This window comes from Bombyx mandarina, chromosome 24, assembly GCF_030267445.1.
Source record: "Bombyx mandarina strain Sakado chromosome 24, ASM3026744v2".
Classification (NCBI taxonomy): domain Eukaryota; kingdom Metazoa; phylum Arthropoda; class Insecta; order Lepidoptera; family Bombycidae; genus Bombyx; species Bombyx mandarina.
This window is the reverse complement of record NC_143230.1, coordinates 7,778,175-7,798,440: the sequence shown is the minus strand read 5'-3', so window position 1 is coordinate 7,798,440 and position 20,266 is coordinate 7,778,175. Positions and strand designations below refer to the sequence as shown.

The 20,266-nt window shown below is 38.1% G+C and overlaps 1 protein-coding gene across 1 annotated transcript; it reads right to left on the bottom strand.

Annotated features, from left to right (window-relative positions):
- Positions 1-10,802: 10,802 nt before the first annotated feature.
- Positions 10,803-14,776, bottom strand: LOC149500023 (uncharacterized). The gene is made up of 2 exons (XM_089737959.1): positions 13,950-14,776; positions 10,803-12,828 (listed from the first exon to the last, which is right to left on the bottom strand). Exons 1-2 carry the CDS (start codon positions 14,112-14,114, stop codon positions 12,451-12,453), a joined length of 543 nt encoding a protein of 180 aa, XP_089594085.1. The 5' UTR covers positions 14,115-14,776; the 3' UTR covers positions 10,803-12,450.
- Positions 14,777-20,266: the final 5,490 nt, after the last annotated feature.

The following is a 20,266-nucleotide window of genomic DNA, read 5'->3' as shown; positions in this document are numbered from 1 at the left end:
AATCATTTTAAGTATTGTCATTAATCAATCGATTTTAATGGATTTTATGCACATAAAATAACATCGAAGACATACCCATTGGACTTTAACTTGTAACTATACTTGAGACCTTAGAACTTATATCTCAAGGTGGGTGGCGCATTTGCGACGTTGTAGATGTATGTGGGCTCGAGTAACCACTTAGCAACACCAGGGTGGCTGTGAGCTCGTCCACCCATCTAAGCAATAAAAAAAACTTTACTAGTATTGTTATTTAAATATGTACAACTAAAACAAAAACATAAAAAATTATGTGTACTCGTAAAAAAAAGATTAAGATATAAATCAATTATCGGTTATTTAAAAAAAAAATCGATATATGAATTTCATGTAATTATTTTTCTTTATACTGACAACACTGAATTTAATCTGACTGACTGACACTTCGCTTGCTGCTTGTGGTGTTGTGCTTGCGTACAAAATGGATGTGTTTTGATTTTTCTTCGATTTATTTTACTTTTATCAATAACGTTTCATACTACGACTAAAAAACATTGTGCGAATTGTGGTTTTACCCTGACCGAGATTTAAAACCGTGTATATGCTCTCCTTTGCTATTTTTAGATGATACTAATTGTGTATGAAGATGAAGAAAATATAGATATTTAAAGAATGAAGTGTGTTTTTTATACCCTATTGGATAAAAATACATTAGGAACATCTTAAACATTAAGAAAAGAAAAGTTCTTGAAGTATCTCACAATCCGACACTTATTTATATAGAAAATTAACCTCAAAACGAATTTTTATTTTTATAATATTTTTTATAATAGTGGCGTCAATTTCAATATATTTTTTAGATATCCAATACATTTAAGAATTTGAATCAGTACATTTTTATAGTAATATTTGATGTCCATCTTGGGCCTAGCACACTATGGAGAGTGGGCATTCCCCTTTGGTGAGAGTGTTGTATTTAAATATGAGCCTTTATACGTAGTCTGTGCATTTCTTGTAATGTGAACTGTCACATTAACTACTCTGTGTCTATACAAGAAGTACTCTGTTGGTCGTCGCTCTAAATATGTTCTCAGTGTGTTAATCTCTCAATTAAACCAATGTTAATACTATCCTTTTATTTAATTGAAAACCCATAAAACACATCAGCAACATCTCCTAGAACCACTTTATGTACTGACCTTTTGACATTCTCAGGTTCATCAGTATTCCTAGATAGAATTCGTCGGTGGATAACCTGGTTATCCCCGTGTACTGTTAGGGTGGCCACGGTGTTGTGTTGCACCTCCATAGGGATAAGCAATGTTGTTAATGGGGTCCATCCCCCTTGGGTTAACCACTCATGCATGCCTCCAATCCCACTACACATCGTGGTCCATTCTCCGGGTATTCGTTTGACCCTTGCCTCGAGGCATTCAATCTGTCCTGAAATATAAATCTGCAAGGGAAACAACTGAGTATGTTATGGCTAGAAAATTGTAGCCACACTTTTTCTTTTTCCACACACGGAATCTTCCTTATTTAATTCTATGATATTTTCTCGAATATTGTCTCAATTTTCTTCATTAGTACGGGAGTCAGTTTTCTTTAAAAAAAATGTTAGTCTTCTATTGAAATATTGCTTCCGGTTTCATTAGTCTCAAACTACATCTTATCAGATTCATAATTTTGTAGTTGTTGATTGATTTCAGTTTTTGAAGATTCGGTTATGGTAGGCGACTGCATTCATTTTTTTCATTTTAACACATTCCGTCTTTGAATTAAATAAAAATGATAGTCAAAAACCATATTTTTTATGACGAATATTGATTAAGTATATATGGAATGTTTGAAAATATGGATGAATATATATTGTTATTATTATTATTTTAATAAAGGTTATTTTAGGTTAGCTAGTTTTTATGGATTTAAATTGCACCACAAAGGTCTATATTTATTATTTATTTACGTAAAATAAGTTGAACACGCACAAGCAGGTAGCACAGCACAGACGAAGATTTAGTCCAGAGAATTAATTAGTGAGACAGATAGTAAGATGGAAACTGAATTTAAATAAAACGAATACAGGAAACAAAGGATAACGGAATCAGTAAGTTATCGATAGGCGACATGCGATCTGCATGAAGACGTGAGAATCACTGTCGGTTGGGACGATGCGCCCAGTGTGACCAGATTTAAATCGAACATTATGCCAGTTACTAGTATAAATTCTGCTAAAATCTGCTTTGTTTTTGTAAATAATTCCAAAATTCTGCTAATAGATGAGGTCATCATTTGTACCAGGATTTAAAAGAAGAAAAAAAGGCAAATAATTAATTTCAAATATTTATTAACCAATTATAATATAATAATAATAATAAAGATCGTTTATTGCCTTTCACATCATAAAATGAAATACAAAAAAAAGAAAAGCAAAAAAAAAGAGAAAAAGGCAAAAGGAGGTGGCTCAGCTATTGCTGTTCAAGATTGATAAATTGAACAGCGCTGATTTTCAGTCACCCCCGTTTCCCTTTGGTTCTTTGCGGGAATGAAGACTCCGTACGTGTGTACATACTCAGAATATGGTATAAATTAGTAAAATTAATAAATTATAAAAATTTAAGAAAGAAACAAAATAAAAATAAAATTAAATGGTGAACCCGAAAATAAAACCAAAAATTTAAGAAAAAAAACAAAACAAAAATCAAATAAAATGGTGAACCCGAATACGAAACATAATAAGCACACAGTAACAACAACATGGGGGCAGCCTAAAAAAATAAAAAATAAAAAAAAAAACTTTTATAGAAGGAAGTTTTCACAAGCTAGGATTAAATTAGTTACTATAAATACTATAAATTAAATTAGTTTTTGTGAGTCCAAAAGAAATGATTTTAAACGATTAATAAAGCCATGCTTTGTTACAATGTGACGAATAGGTGGTGGGAGATCATTCCAGCAATGCGTAGCTGCGTATTTAAACGCTCCCCGAAAAGCAGCTGTTCTGTATTTGGGTGTCAACAGTGGCTTAACAGTAGCTCGTGAGCCATACCTGTACTGAGTGCTTCTCCAATCTAACTTCTCATACAAGTACCTAGGTTCATGTGTCGAAATCACTCCAAATAGTAAGACTGCTAAGTGCAACCTTCTTCTAGCTGCCATTTTCAATATATTGTGATCATTTAAATTTAAATAGGGCGTTATGTGTCCTCTCACAGGAATGTCAAAGCAATACCTGGCACAGGCATTTTGAATGCGTTGTATTAATTTTTCAGTTCTCGAGAGTAAAAAGGGACCATAAACAGTATCACAGTAATTTAATTTCGACAAAACTAGACTATCGATAAGCAACTTCCTAATGGGTACACTGACGTACTGTCTAAACGAGTACAGAATCTTCAGTCTGTAAAAACAAGCTCTTAAGTTCTTTGTAATATGGGCCTCGAATCGCAATTCGGGATCAATTGTCAAACCCAAACTGCATGCTAACTCCACCCGATCAATTTCCTTACCAGAAACAGTAACTTCTAATTTTATGTGGCGTCCATGTTTTTATATAGAACTGTCGAGCTTTGTGCTGCCTTCACCATATTTTTTGATGGCGTAAAATTGACGCATCCACCTTGTTCTTTAACGGCCTGTTTGACATGTAGAATTGCAGCAACATATTCATTTTTAAATTTGTTCCGCAAGTCGGTTTTTATATTGTTCATTTGAGAAAATAGGCGTTCACAAGCTGTATTAGACATAGGCAAAATCATCATAGCCTTTGCAAAATCAACCAAGTGCGGATACTTCTTAGTTCTATCAGCCTTCGTAATTTTTGAAATGTGGCCCCAAAACATTTCTGTGTTCATTGAACTCATAGGTGTGGGATTAGAACTTCCTCCAGATTCTAACAGATCGGCCACCGTTTTGTTAATTTAATTTAACCTAATTAATTTAATTTAATTAAATTTTTGTTAATTTAATTTTTAATTGTTAATTTAACCTCCCGATATTCGGAGTCAATTGTTTGTATGTCAGATTCTTTAACCAAATTAGGAAATTTAGAAACAATTCTGGCCAAACTTGTGAATTCTTTGTATACAACGTTTTGTGGATCAAGAAATTGCATTTGCTCAAATAGTTCATTGAGAGGTAGACGTAACTTTAGTTCAACGCAAAGTTTAATAAAAAAATACTGTATTCGTTGCAGGAATGTTGTAATTTCTGTTTTTTGTCTTACATCTCGAGCTAATGATTCAATTAGTTTCGTTACGTGCACTCCAAGGTATATTTCTGATAGAGGCAAAAAATTTACAGATGATGTCGGATCCAATTCGGAAGTGTGTGTGCTTCTCAAATAACCTATATTCATGTAACAACTTAAAAGAAGTACAAGCATATCTGCCGAATCTTTGTATACTCTTTACACTGTGGAGTACTCGCCTTGGAAAATAACATTCATTTTATTTGGGATAGGTTAAAATATAGTCTAGGGCATAAAAGTAGAGTTTGATAATATCATTTTCAAATTTTGAGCTAAAAATTCAGCTGATATATTTTTATCTTCCAGATATTCTGCACGGAAATAAAGTTGCAGTGGATTCCATTGTTCAATAACTCTGTTGGCGCATGCATGAAGTGATAAACAACGTATATCGTAATGCTGGAGAATTTTATGGTTTTCAGAATTAAGAAAATTTTGGAATTCTTGGAATTCACGCTGGCGTTTGCTACTATAAGCAAAGTATCCATAAATTGAGTGTTTCACAGAGTTTGAGTGATCTTTCAGAACAGATAGTCGTGAAACTAATTTCATATTACATGCTTTACAAAAAGCGGCATTGCTGTCATCTTTGGATCTTGATAACCAAAATGAAAACACTGGATCCTTCTCCCACTCGGTACGATAGTTCTGGTCATATTTTCTTTTCATTTTCAATAAGCTTACTTACGAGTATTACACAACTGAGTGATGACGGTCGACGACTTTTTAGAAAAAGAACAGTGTTCATTGAACACTACACACAACTTCAAAGCAAAACATTTAAAGGGGATTCCCCTAAAATGTGCTTGAGTGTTGTCAGTGTTGAAGAAAAATCTGACACTATTTTAACAAAGGTAAAATTCCTCAAATATTTTTAGCGCAACTACCCAACTGACTAAATGTGAAACACAGTTAGATGACAAATCCTGCTACAATTCTGCGAAGATTTTATGAGATTCCGCTAAAAAATTCCTTAATTTCAGATCTGCCACGCAATCTGCTAAATCTGGTCACACTGGATGCGCCGGAGCGGGGTTGTCTCCCCGCACACTCCACTGCAAATACCGTTGGAATGTGCGTTTTCGTTGCACATTCTATTGCCGTTTTTTTATCGTCGCGGTATTATATGTATATATTATATAAATGACAATGTACATAGTGTGTTAGTGTGTGTTTGTGTGTGTAGGTGGGTAAGTAGATGCCACATCACTCCCCCGCGGAGACCGTTACTACGGGCGGTAAAAGTCAGGGAAGTGTACTCTGCGACCTGATCTGGTACGCCTCTCTATGATAATTTCCTTTTCAGGTTGGTGTTTTGGTAGTTGTTCATCAAGTAAGAAGGCTGGTTTCACTCGGTCTAATGTTACTTTGATGGACTTCCCTTTTATGAGAAGTGTCAATGTTTTATCATCTCTGTGCAGCACGGTGTGAATTCCTGTGTATGTAGGTTGTAATGACCTGCGTTTTACATCATCTCTCAAATAAACGTGGATGCACGTCTTGAGATCTTCAAATGTAAAAGTTGGTTTATGTCCGTGTCGTGATGCTGGTTGTGGTTTTATTTGCTGGGCGAATAAACGTAACCGAGCAATAAAGTCATCGTTGGTTGGTGTCAAAGTAGGACTGTCAAAAAATTGTCCCGGTAGTCTCAACGTTTCGCCATAGACCAATTCTGCTGAGGAAGATTTCAGATCTTCCTTGTAAGCTCACCGTATGCCAAGTAAAACTAACGGTAGTATGTCCGTTCAGTTCGCTTTGGCGAGGCATACGATAGCGGCTGGCTTTCGGATGGCGGTGAAATCTCTTCACTAATCCATTGCAGGAAGGATGGTACGCAGTAGTCCTTTTAAGTAAGGTAAGTATTTGCACTGACTGGGACTTAGCTTGCGAGAAAAGAATGCCAATCGTTAAAGTTGACAGGATGTGTGCACTTCACTGAGCCTGTAAGGAGGTTGTTCAAGGCAGTTTAAGTTTGTGCAGCTGATGGTATAAATCTTCTGTATAAATTAAGCATCCCTAGGAACCTTCTAAGCTGTTTTATGGTTTTCGGCTCAGGAAAGTTTTGGATGGCTTCTACTTTGGCTTCGAGAGGTGTTGTTCCTTCAGCTGAGATCGTGTATCCCAGAAACTGCACCTTTTCAACTCTGGAAACACACTTGGAACTATTTATGACCATGCCATAATTTTGAAGACGCTTGAATATTTCACGTAGATGCGATTGGTGCTCATGCACGTTATGCGATCGTCTAAGAAAGTGTAGCAAAAGTCAAGTCCTCTAGTCATTTCATCAACGAATCTTTGGAACGTTTGGCCAGCATTACGTAGACCAAAAGTCATGAAAGGGAACTCGTACAGGCCAAACGGTGTGGTAATAGCTGTCTTTGGTACGTCCTCTGGAACAACTGGAATTTGCTGGTAAGCCTTTTCTAGGTCTATTTTGGAGAATATGATACAACCATTGATGCAGTGTGCGAAGTCTTGGATGTGGCGTATCGGATAACAATCAGGTATTGTACGCGCATTTAGCATGCAGTAATCGCCACATGGTCTCCATCCATTGTCCTTTTTTGAAGCAAGGTGTAACGGTGATGCCCATGGACTCTCTGACGGCCTAGCGATGCCATTTCGTATCATGGACTCGAACTCTTGTTTAGCGATTTTTAGTTTGTCAGGAACCAGACGTCGAGGGTTGCAGGAAACTGGTGGTCCAGGTCATCCTCTGCCATACTATAGGTCTGACCTGGACCACAGCATGCGCTGTTTTAGGATTCCTCGTCCTTTTCCTGAACTTTACTTTTATTTCTATATCTATTTCCTCAAGCCCTGTAAAGATATCGTGGTTTTGTGAGTGTAGCGCCTTGACCATCTCGTCGTCCTCGCTGTCCAAAAAGACGTCTTTAAGGACGACGAGAGGGTTTTTGTTTTGCATTCGCGCTACAACCAGCCATTCCCTTTGCTTTCTATTCTAGTTTTAACTTTTTCTATTTCGGCTGTGTTTTCTAGTTCTAGTTTTCTAGTTCGTCTATGTTGCATCCTAGAATTACCGTCTGATTTTTTGTCTTTCTCACCTTGTTGATTTTTAAGCCTGCTGCCCTGGCGTCGACCGCCTTCTTAACTCTTTCTAGGACTTCGTCAGCAGTTTCAAGGTTCCCTTCAAGGGTGACTGCTACTGAGTGAAGCGCCGGCCTGTGCCCTGACTTGGTGGCCGCAACGTTGGAGCATACCACCTGGAGATAGGTTTTTGCTCGCTTGTGACTAAACCTTTGGCGACCTCGTCAATTAAAGTTTTAGCCGACGCGACATCACCGGCAATACCATCGAGCCTATCGTCGAGGGTACTCTGGGAGCAGACCATGACTTTAACGCTCTCGGCGGTTTTGTCTATGGCTACCCCAACATCGTCGACTCTGTCGATGATGTCAGCGCCGCCGTCGTCGCGGAGAACATTTTGCTCTTCAAAGGATACTTTAGTCGTGCCTGCAGGTTTGTTTCCACTTGGCCCAGGCGTTCCAGGATGTGATGTTCGTATTTTGGTGAAGTTGCAACAGTGGGTGATCGTGGTTTTGTTGCCGCTTCCGAGCACGTCAACCACTTACAAAGTTCGTAGAGGACACGCTGGCCCCTGTCCGAACGAATCTCCAGGAAGTTCTTAATATCCCTCCTCATTTTAGGGTATTCACTAACCTTTGGGGGAATATCCTCAAAGTGTTCATTAGTTCCTGGAAGAGATGGTCGCTCGGCATTGCCGCGTAGTTGTCCTGCTGCTTCTTGTAGGTCTCCATGTTATCCAGGGACCTTCTGCTTCGTTCGGGCCTGCAGATGAACGTTCTGGCAGCGTCCTTTACTGCGCTAGGTGCGGCAGAGGGGCTAGGGTTGACGGGTTTAGTCGCGGCTCCAGACGTCGTTGATGTGCGATACATTTTGTGTAGTCTTTTGTTTGTGTTTGTGATGGCGTGTGTATGTTGTGTCTGCTTGTGTGTATACGCGAATGTATAGTGTTTTGTGCGTGGGCTATGCGAGAGAAACGGGGAAAATTGACAATGTCAGTCTGACCCTAGCGTCAAAAACTAAAAAATAAAATAAAAACAAAACTTACAAAAACAAACAAAAAAGAATAGATAAAATTTCTAAGTTTAGGCCTGGTTTATTTACATATAAATGGTGTTTTTCGAAAATTTAAAAACGTGGGGGTAGTTTTTGACCACGCCCTACCCAGTTTTAATAAAAGAAATTAAAAATATTTATTATTTAAAAAGTTGATTTTCGATTCGCGATCTCAATGCCAACTTTGTTGTGCGGTTGCTTCGGCGTGTAAACAAAAATGTTTTTGAATATCGCGAATCGAATTTCGGTCCTAAAATTCTAATTTAAACACTAATTTATTCACTATGGCCTAAAGAATCTTATAAACTAATTTACGTCTGCGCGCAATAATATTTTCACCCTGTTTTGAGGGTTTGTTTCAGTGCCGCCTTTCCGCCGTGACCGCAAAGGCTATTGTTTTATAAAAATACTTAATTAAAAAAAAATTAAAAAAATAGTTAAAGCTATTTATCGGGGACCTATCTAAATACAATGTTAACAAAAATAATTTTGAAATTTAATTTGGGAGAAAGTGAAATTTCGTGTAAGTTGAAAACCTGTTTTAGTACACAATTTTGTAATAGCAATTTTGAAAAAACTACTAGGCGAAAAATCAAAAATTTGGAATAATGTAATATATGTAGTGTATTATACAAAACAAACACAAAAAGAAACAAACAAGAACAACACAAGACGACAATGACCTTGAGCGCGCTGTTCGGTCACTCGGTTTGCGCGTAAACAACTATCACGCGGCCGCAGCGTGTAGTCTGTTCAAATATTTCTACAATTTAATTTGGTCCTGCTATCTAATCACACAAAAACCCAAACGGTCACTTTGTCGACACGCGAACTTCCACGCAATATCTCCTCGTGTTGACCGGCGGCTGCGCTACGACACGGCTGCTAGGCTACGCTATGCTGCTCGGCTACGAGGTCTACGCCGCGTTCCGATTTGTGTGACGTAGCCTATAAGTAAGTACAGACGCTTCGATTCGGTTGGTGCCAGCCATATTGGAACCGACATAGCAACCATTCCAACATTGCTACAGATGTCCGACGGTTGGCCTTCCAGCCGTCAGTTGACTTTGCTATGAAGTAGTGAACGGACGTCTTGCCACCTGATGCCGTCGATCGTCGATGCATAAACATCATGCCACCGGTATTATCGAAAAATGCTAAAATAGCGTTGGTTGCAGCAACCATTCTTATTACAGCACCGCTACAAAGGAACAAAGGAAAAAACGAAGAGAATGGGCTAAATTCTACTATAGAAATAGAGAATATTACAGTCATATGCGGCTCCTTACGGAATTGGATGATGAAGATTTCCGAACATATCTTCGAATGACTCCAGAATCATTTGATGAAATATTAAATCTTGTGAAAAAATATATAACGAAAACCGATACAGTTATGAGGCGAGCTGTAACTGCCGAAGAAAGATTAGTGGCAACTTTAAAATATCTCGCTTCAGGAAGAGAATATAAAGATCTTAATTAAGCACATGTATATCAACCACAACTACTATCTGAGATAATACCAGAGACCTGCGAAGCTATCATTAGAGTACTCAACGATTACCTAAAGGTAATCAATAAAACAACTTTAATATTTAAAAAAAATGTATATTTCTTTTCTATAGTTGTAACGCTAGAAAAATTAAAATTTTTTTTTTTTAAATTAACGCCCTCTAGCATGTACGTGGCGCAGTGTGGGAAATATATAATTATGAAACGCTGCGTAGTGCACTTATTCGACACTGCATGGCGTGACCGTGCTATCTTGTCTGTGGTTCGAGGGTGAGATTGTCACAGCACTATAGGCGGAACATTCGAGAACCGTAAGACAATTAATATAAAAGGACAAGTCACTTTGTCCGAAGCCTTTTTCAATCAACATCTCTTGAGCTGCAGTGCAAGTTGTATTTCGTATTTACCAAAGTCAATTTAACAGTTCCTTGGTGTATTTTATTCAACCAGGGTAAGTGTTTCATATTTATTCCCCACACTGTGTCCACAACCTTTATCTAAATAGAATTTAACACCACTTTGTCTTGTCGTGTAATAACTGGTACATTACATGTACATGTTAGGGTGCGGAGCGTGACCTCTCTCACCTTCAAGATCCCGCAGTACTTTTCTGAGTGGACGCTGCCGGAAGCGAGGCGCTCTGGCTAGGCGATCCAAGAAAGTGCTTGACTACCGTAAAACAAGAAACACACCTGCATACACAACCTGGCTCGGATCCAGCAACCCCAGTTGCGGGGAAGCAATCCACTGAACGTTCATCGTCATTTTGTGAACCAAACTGGTGATACCGTCATTGTTATAATATTGTTAATTTAATCTCACTTTCATTGAATACTTTCTCGTGTGTTCGGTATACCTACCGACACATATTTAACAACGATACCGTACCACTAAATTTATTCTGTGTGAACAATTATAACCATCGAATCTGTATTCCTGTGTAGTGAATAACTCAAGTGTAATATATATTGTAATCGTTTCATTTATTGGCGTGAGTCTCCCAATTGGCGTGAGTCTCCCAGAGCGGTAAGTGGTGGCGCCCTGAGATCCTCCTCACAGAGTCTCCTGTTCTGTTCACCGGTTGTCTACCGGTGGTGACGTGTCTAGAAGTGGTGCGACTCGGCCCCGTGTCTCTCGACCCATAGACCACCTTTTGGGGAGTGACGCGACTGGGCCTCATGTAACATCGGCATACCAGGGACACCCTTAGACACAGACACGTTATATAGTAACAAACATGAAGATGGCGGTTCTGTTAGCAAGTATAAAGAAGTTAGATGTATTATTTGTTGGGTGTATCCTTACTTTCGAAATCAAAAAATTAAAATGAAAAAGTACGAATATCAATTCCAAAAATTACTTTTAAAATCAAATATTTATTTAACTCCTTCGCCTTCCTCTGACTATCTGTTGTTGATTGCTGCTCAACTCAAAAGAAGTGTTTGGGAAGTAATTATTTAGTGAAGTGGAATCTAATTGGATTGGTGGCAAATCATAGATTAGTTGTGAAGACGAGTCATCCGATGTAAGCTGAGAGGACACTATGTGTTGGTATGATGATGGTGGAAGCTGAGGTAATGTTGATGATGATGGCTGACTGAGTTGAAGTGATTGTGATGTATGTATGTACTTAGGTGATGGTGATGACTGACGATGCTGTGGGGATGGTGATGGTGACGGTTGATATGGTGATGGCTGACGATGCTGTGGGATGGTGATGGTGTGGCGGGTAGCCATCATACAACGCAAGATAATTGACAGATGCCTGAATCTCGCTTACGACATTTTCAAGATAAAGCGCATATATATAAGTTCCGAACAACAACATTCGGACCGCCGGTCTACCGAGCAATATCACCCGCTCGGTGGAAGATCTTCCCTCCGTCGTTAAGCCTTACAAACTGGTGACCTGCGACGAGATGTGAACACGCAACCTTCTGATTCATCATCAGCGCATCAAGAACTTCAGCTACCACAATCCTCGCATTCTCGCAGATAAAAGCACGTCATTGATAGTCGTCCTACAGCAAGCCAGCATCGCAGCCTCAACAGGACCATCGCAGCCGACTCATCGCGCTTCCTGGTCCTACGGCACGCAACTTCACTGCCTCATCACGCCGCTACAGTTCATCGCAGCCCACGACCGAATCATCAACGCTTGGGGTCACACATCTCCGGCGTGGCAGCTCTGCATCACATGGACTGCACACGACACGCACGCAACATTCAAGCTCAGTCTCGACTCACCGCAGACTTTGAGCAGCTCTGGCGACAATCACGCAGCATTCAGCTCAGTTTCGACTCACTGCAAACTTCGAGCAGCACTGGCGACACACATTCGACTCACCGCAGGCTTCGAGCAGCACTGGCCCTTGCAAGCTAATCTCAGCACGGACAACACTAACTAAAAATGACACAACCTCCAGTCTCGAAGGGGAGTGATGTGGCGGGTAGCCATCATACAACGCAAGATAATTGACAGATGCCTGAATCTCGCTTACGACATTTCAAGATAAAGCGCATATAAACAAGTTCCGAACAACAACATTCGGACCGCCGGTCTACCGAGCAATATCACCCGCTCGGTGGAAGATCTTCCCTCCGTCGTTAAGCCTTAATGGTAACGGTTGATATGGTAACGGCTGGTGATGCTGTGGTGATGGTGCATATGGTGACGGCTGGTGATGCTGTGGTGATGGTGCATATGGTGACGGCTGGTGTTGCTGTGGTGATGGTGCATATGGTGACGGCTGGTGATGCTGTGGTGATGGTGCATATGGTGACGGCTGGCGATGCTGTGGTGATGGTGTTGGTGATGGTACATATGGTGACGGCTGGTGATGGTGTTGGTGATGGTTGTGGCACCTGCTGCTGGTACGCATACCGCTGACCAAAATATTGTTCTGAACTTCTTTTTACATTTATTGATGTTTCAAAAGTAATGACTTCTAGTTTTCTATCGCGTTCTCTTTTTGTTGCAGGTTCCTGAAACAGAAAATGACTGGTTACAAATAGCTAAAGACTTTGAAATAAATGGCAATTTAATCATTGCTTGGGTGCTATTGACGGCAAACATGTTATTATCGAGAAGCCGCCAAAATCGAGTACATTGTACTATAATTATAAGGGAACTTTTAGCATAGTCCTGCTTGGTATTGTGAATGCAAATTAAGAATTTATTTATATAAATATAGGTTTTTCTGATGGTGGAGTATTCAAGCATACAACTTTTCATGAAAAATTGATATCGAAACAACTAAATTTACCATCACCTTCTATTTACCGCAATGAAATGTTATCGTCCCATATTGTTTTGTGGCAGATAATGCATTGGCCATTAATGAAAATCTTTTAAAACCATATCCAAGAAGAAATTTGACACATGATCAAAGAATTTTCAATTATAGACTTTCCAGAGCAAGAAGATTGTAGAAAATGCATTTTTTAACACTACAAGTCCGACTGGCGGGGCTTTTGTGAGTTTTTGTGAGTTCGTTGTTCCGGGCTGTTGGCGAAGATGATATAGAAATAATGTTTACACTGATTTGGTATGAGGTTTTAATATAAAAGCGACACAATAACTAACATAAATACAAAATGAGTTTAGATCGTACAGTTAAACTAAGACTCGCAAAATTTACTGTTCGTCGTCGCGCGCGCTGAGGGCGTGTGTTTTCGCGCTCAGAGAGCTCTGTCCCAGCGGGCGGTAAGGCGGCGGCGGGGGCGGTATCGCACGTTCGGAAATTACGTTCCGTTATAATTTGGCATTTTAGCTGACCGTTTTAGAGTATTAAAAGACCATTCAAATTAATGTTTATAATGTAACCTAAAGTTGTAATGGCTTCATGCGCACTGCACAATTATTTAAGAAAAAAGTCATCAAACTATATAACAAGAAATTGTGTTGATACCGAGGATACTGAAACATGTACTTTTCGGCCAGGAGACTGGAGATTAATGACAATTCAGTAGGCCTTAGCAAAACAGAAAGGCAACGTACTGCAGATGGTCATTCTGTTAGACAAATATTCACTGAACATTTTAACAATCAGGGCCGGGTACATTTTCAAGAAAGAATGATTAATACTTTAAATATTTAAGTTTACCTCATCATTATTTGACTGGGAAGAATTCGTCTCCATATTATCATAACCTCTGTCGTCGGCGTGGTTTTTCGTCCAAGAATGAGAGGTGTTCGTAGTACCATAGTGATGGCGTATGCACCTCATCGTTTCCAGCGCCACTAGTCTTGCTAGCTTCCAGAAACCCATAGTTGTTTTATTTCTTCAATAAAGTACTTAGAATATATAATGATTTTTTTACTTGTTAAGTATTGTCAAAACATGTCTTGATTTACCGCTATGTATACTTGCTAGTCTTGCTACATCAAGACATGTTTTGATATCGCGCAGCTGTATATCACTTCATATTTCTCTAGTCATTTAGACTGTAGAAGTCGGTCGAGGGAATAGGCGAAATCCTTTAGCAATCATGTCATTATCATTATGAAACGCAAAAAAATTGTCATTAAATACATATGAGACACATATTTATTTTATACATAACAGGTTATTTGACTTGAATTTGCTTACCTTTTTTCGCTCCCTCTTATAGGATGTACGCATATTGTCCAACTTATTTTTCAACGTTTTTAAAGTAGCCGCACTGTCAATTTTTTTTAAAACGTCCGTCATAATCATATACGTTTGATTCTGGCATCTCTATTGGCATTTTTTTTGGTCGGATGCAACGGCGATCCGACCAACCAAATTCCTATCCGGTCCAACCAAATTGAAACGTTTGGAAGCTTTGTTCCGACCAAAGACTTATTTTTTATGTTTATGATATTGATAACATTTGTTTATATTTTGAATATAAGCTTTAGCTTCCTCTATTTTATCTAAACCCAATTTTCTGTTTTTCTCTTAGGACCTAATTTCTTAATATATTCTTTGTACTTTTCTAATATTTGCTTATTTCTTGTTCTATTCCTATTACACCGTTATCTTAATTTTTCCGTGGCACTTTTTTTTTGTCCACCACACTAACTCACTTGTTTAGATACCAGCTTCCTCGTCTCCGGCTGCTCACGCCCTATCCATCTTGCTTGTACTCTGTGGAAAATTTTGCGCACCCACTTTTTAATGCACTTTTGTAATAGTTAGCAGGGTGCCTAATAGGATGTTATTGTGTGCATATGATCTTCCCTGGTGTTGTTGCTATATTTTCTCCAGCAGCCGCGTTTTGGGTTATAATGACTTTTTTTCTTCTTTTGAGTACGATTTTCCCATTTTATTTTCGTCTACATCAAACGGATATTACTGTCGCCGAAGTGCACACGGTGAGGTATATCGCACGACTGACAGGCTCGTTATACGGAGTGCGGGTTTGCGGGATTTAATAAAATGCACATGTAGTTGCACGACGCTATATTTCAGACTGTCCTACTACTAACATACACACTACAATATGAAGAAGCAAAAATGTTTGATTCTGAATAAACGCTCTAATTGTTTCATTACTTCAGAAGAGTAGAAAAGAACCTTTTAGGATCAGGCATTACTTCTTTATCTGAATAATATCAAGCGGATATGGTAGGCGTGGAATATACGACCACAGATCATAGAAACACAGGAGATTAGCTTGTACACAAATTTATTCGTGTCAGATGTCTCTGCGCATCTCCCACTTACTTCACTCACACAAAACCAAAATTGTAAGAACGGCACACGAACTCATATTTTTCCCGCATACGAAGAAACTTACAGCAACACCAATAAACTCATTAATAGAACACATGCAAAAGAGGGCGGCGCATCTACCTGTAGCTACGGACTCTAAATAAACACGTGTGCAAGTTATGCAACTAGTGGGGTTAAGTGATAATCATAGAAGATATCCAATAAATTCAGAGAGTAGCTATGTTATCTGCTCTCTTTCCTAAAATTTTATCGACTGTTAAAAGAAAACTATACCGGAGTTTCCCTCGAACGTAATTGTTAAGGATTTTATTGACCAGTACAATGTAAATATTTATTTAATACTTGGCGCTTACACAGTTTAGGTATAGCGTTCCTAGTTAAGTAGTGTAATCTTATGTTTATATATTTTTCCATTACGGCTTTTAGAAGTATTATTAAATGATTATTCATTGGCGATTGATTATATTGGTGAAAATTATTTTTTTCAAAAGGTAACTAAAAAATGCGATAAAGATTTTGACATGAGCTCTTGTCTAATATTTTTGATGAATTTTCGTGTTATCAGATGAAAGAATATATCGAGGGGTGAAAGGCTATTTGGTTTAAGCGACATCTAGGGTGATATTGAGTTATATACATATACGGAATCAGCGAATTTTTCCGTCGAATGATGCCGGATTATTAAAATTTGGCGTTTGAAACAATACATTTTTGGGTTGTTTCCAAAGTGGCAGTGTATTATCCAACGTTGATTTTGAATTTTTTTTAGTAATGTACTTAAACCATACAATGATATTAGAGACGAGACATAAACCAGTTACCTTTCTCAGAAAATAATCCAATAAGAGTTAAAGCGTGTTTCCTGTTTCAAATTTTATTAAGCAGTAACTTAAATCATTTTGACTTTACCATTACATGGTGTGATGTCTCTTAACCATTTGCCGTCACCCAAATACGACATGATGTCGTTAAGCTCTTTCAGCTGCATCTATTTTCCATGCAGGTGCTACTTAAATCAAGTAGTTCTTTTGTTTCAGATATTTTGCTTAGCCGTTAAACATTTGGTCCTATTATTTATTAAATGCATGTCGCTTAATACAGACAATAAATGAAGTAATGCAATATGAAACATTTTTCGGTATAAATAAAATACGGGTCGGTCTTTCAATCATTAAATTTAATATGATACATTTCATTCATGTCGCATGATACATATTTATTTCATCTCCGGGAGTTAAAATCGTGATCTTTCAACCGGACTGCCGCGCGCAGGCGCTTCAGCTATTCAGATTCTTGCCCTGGACAAAACAAAAATAAATGTCCTTGCAACAATACATAATGCTTTGTTGCAATCGAACAATTTACAAGCAATTCAAATGAATTACCTTCTCCCTGGCCACACGGAATGTCGGTAGACAGCATACACTCTACAATCGAACAATCCGTAAGAATATTACTGTATGGGCCCTTCGCAATGGGCTACAATAGCACTAGCAAGAAAAGAACCAGCACCTTATAATGAAAATCTGACACACGAGGATTCTTAAATTTTGATGATATGTCTGAAAAATATTTTAAGGGTAACCTTGTAGGTAAAATTAGTAAAATCCGTACAGCAATTCAAAAAATCTCATCCAATCAATGAAAGTAAAATTTTCAATGAAAGATAATGCATCCGAAGAGATTATACAATTATTGCGAAACCTAGAGCTATCAATCGTAGATATAATTCAAGTTGCCGATTACCAAAGCCAAATACATGGACCTAAGAAATTGTGTGACACTGGGTTATACCCAAGATATTTCATAAAGAATACATAAATCTACAACACTGCAATTCCAAAGATGTTCTACTGGATACTGATGTAGAAGATACAGTCGAAGAAATGATTATTAATACGTTCTTTCTTATTGCATTATGATTATTATCAAGCATTGGCTGTATTTTATAATTACTACAAGTTTGTTTATTGATTTGATATTTTTATTTTGTTTTATTAGTTTAAGTTATAATTAAACAATATTGGTTGTGATTAATTATACTCTTAGTAAGTTTTATAACAGCCGATCTCAAGTAATACTGAATAAATAATACCTAATTATAGTTGATTTTCCTACATTCAGACTGAATTTACTTGATTAATACACATCAGTAAAAGTAATATACTTTATAATGTACAAATACTAATACGTATTAATACTTTAACTGATGTGAAATATCAAGTAAAATCAGTCTGAATGTAGGAAAATCATGTATAATGAATTATTATAGTTGATTTCCTACACTCAGATTGATTTTACTTGATTATTATACGAATCTGAATACTTTAACTGATGTGTTAATTAATATGTTGTATATTAATCAAGTAAATCAGTCTGAATGTAGGAAAATCACTATATTATTTATTATATTATAATTATAGATGATTTCCTACAGTCAGACTGATTTTACTTGATTATTATACAAAATATTAATAGTTTAACTGATGTTGTTGATTAAGACTAAAAAATAATAAATATAATTGATGTTCCCACATTGAGACTGATCTACTTAATTATTTTCTAATAAATACTTTAACTGTTGTTGTTTGTGTATTCTTTATTTATTCAATATAAGCACCTGAGATTTTCAGTGATGCGATATATTTAGTTTGTTTTAACAGCCACTGATAGTATTAGACGTAAAAAAATGTAACATCAAACGGTAAATTTTCATATTATATGTCACATAAGTAAATTCGCCTGTCAGTCATTTTAATCTAATTGGTAGTTGAGATAAATAGCTTGCTACTATTAATTTTAGGCTAAGTCACTTCATGCTTTTGGCTTACTCTGAAAATATATTGCAGCGTCGCTTATTTTTTCCCTGTAGCCAATTGTGGTTATGAAGTCACTTAAATCTTTATTCCATACTCTGAAAATAAGGCTTAAGGCAATTTGTATTAAGCGACGTTTATCTTTGTAATTAAAGGTCCGTTTTATTCGGTATTAGCATCAACAACTGATGTTTTAATTGAATTTCAATTAAGTTTACTCCATTCAAATTGCTGAAGAAGTTTTTTTGTTATGAACTTTTCCGAAATTTTAAACTTTAAATGGCTCTCGTGTAAAGTTGCAAAAATGTCGCTTAAACCAAATAGCCTTTCACCCCTCGATATGTTTTGTTATTACTTCCATCCATTAAATATGGTTATTACGTCACTGAATGGAAATATAAGGCCGCCTTTATCCTTCAATTTTATTAACTTGAGGTGCTTGCCGTCAATTGTATCTGCAATCAATCCGCTACAGCATGTATGCATCACACTTCAGTAATTTTAGCAACGATGAACTATAAATCCAGCGTTGTATGACCCTACCTGGCTACTAAATTCTGTGACTATTGTACAAGTATACTGATTTCCTCATCAATACGGCTTGTTCATATAACAAACTTATCTCGTCTCGTCATTACCTTCGTGTAACTTACACGGTTCGATTGTCAGATTTATATTTTGGACAGCTGAGGAGCACGACAAAAAGAACCTCCTCAAGAGCTATACACTTTCCCTGGTCTACATCTCTAAGCTCCGACTGTACCAAGAGCTTTTTGTATATTGCTGAAACTGTTGCGCCGTTGGTTGGTGCTGTATCCACCATGTGATCTTATTTATATGTCGAAACATAAGCTCTAAATGATCTTGGCTGATTTTGTAAACCGGAATGTACTTAGGTTTTGGTCCTTTTCAACTCGTTGTATACACAGTGCCTTGAGGCTTTCTATGCACACTAATAAACCAATAAAACCCGTTTCTCTTGGTGTAATGATAGCCTCTGTACCATATGAAAGCTTATAGATGTTAGCTACCCTTCGCCTTTTCTAAAGTTTCAAAAACCTTGTCTTGTTGCCTGGGCAAACTGGTATTTTATAAGGAGTTGGCCATATGTCTTGAATTAACACATCGAACAAGTTTTGATAGTTTTTAGATATTCCACAATGCCTTTACAATCATGGAAACCAGCGATTTGTACTTCACAACAAAAATTCAGGGCATCTGCAACACTTTTTTTTTTTTTTTTTTTTCGGGTAGAGGGCCGAACCTCCTACGAGGTCCCCGCGCAAAAGGGGCGCGCGGGGTATGTGAGACTCAACGATCTGCATGGCGTTGTGAGCAGACCGCGGGCCCAAGGATTTTAGGACCCACCACCCACTAAACGACTCCCCTGCACTCTTACACCCGACGTCCGATCCCCTCCGAGGTCAGAACCCGGATGAGGTAGGGGGCTACCGCGGTCAACACTACAACCAGGCTGCTCAATAATTGCGACTTACGCCGACGCGATATATATCGGCCATCAGAGTCTCTCTCGGAGCGTGGTGCAAGAGAGACGATCAAAACTGTGTCTGAAGTGGAAACTCACTGGGGCGAGTCTCCATATTCAATAACAACTATCGTCAACAGTCCAAATACGAATTCTCAAGTTCCTCGGGCACATCATAATGAGGACTCCATTGAGCGGTTGGTGGTGCAAGGGAAAGTCGAGGGCAAAAGATCTCGCGGACCATCTCCAACACGAATAACCGACCTCATAAAATCTGTGACTCACTCCAACATAACGATTGCTCTCACTCTGCGAAACACCGTGCCATATTGCGTCGCATCGCGAGAGCATCGGTATCGCAAGATCCGACTGATGCATGACCACGACCATTCTGTCAAGAGTGTACGAATAGAAGAATA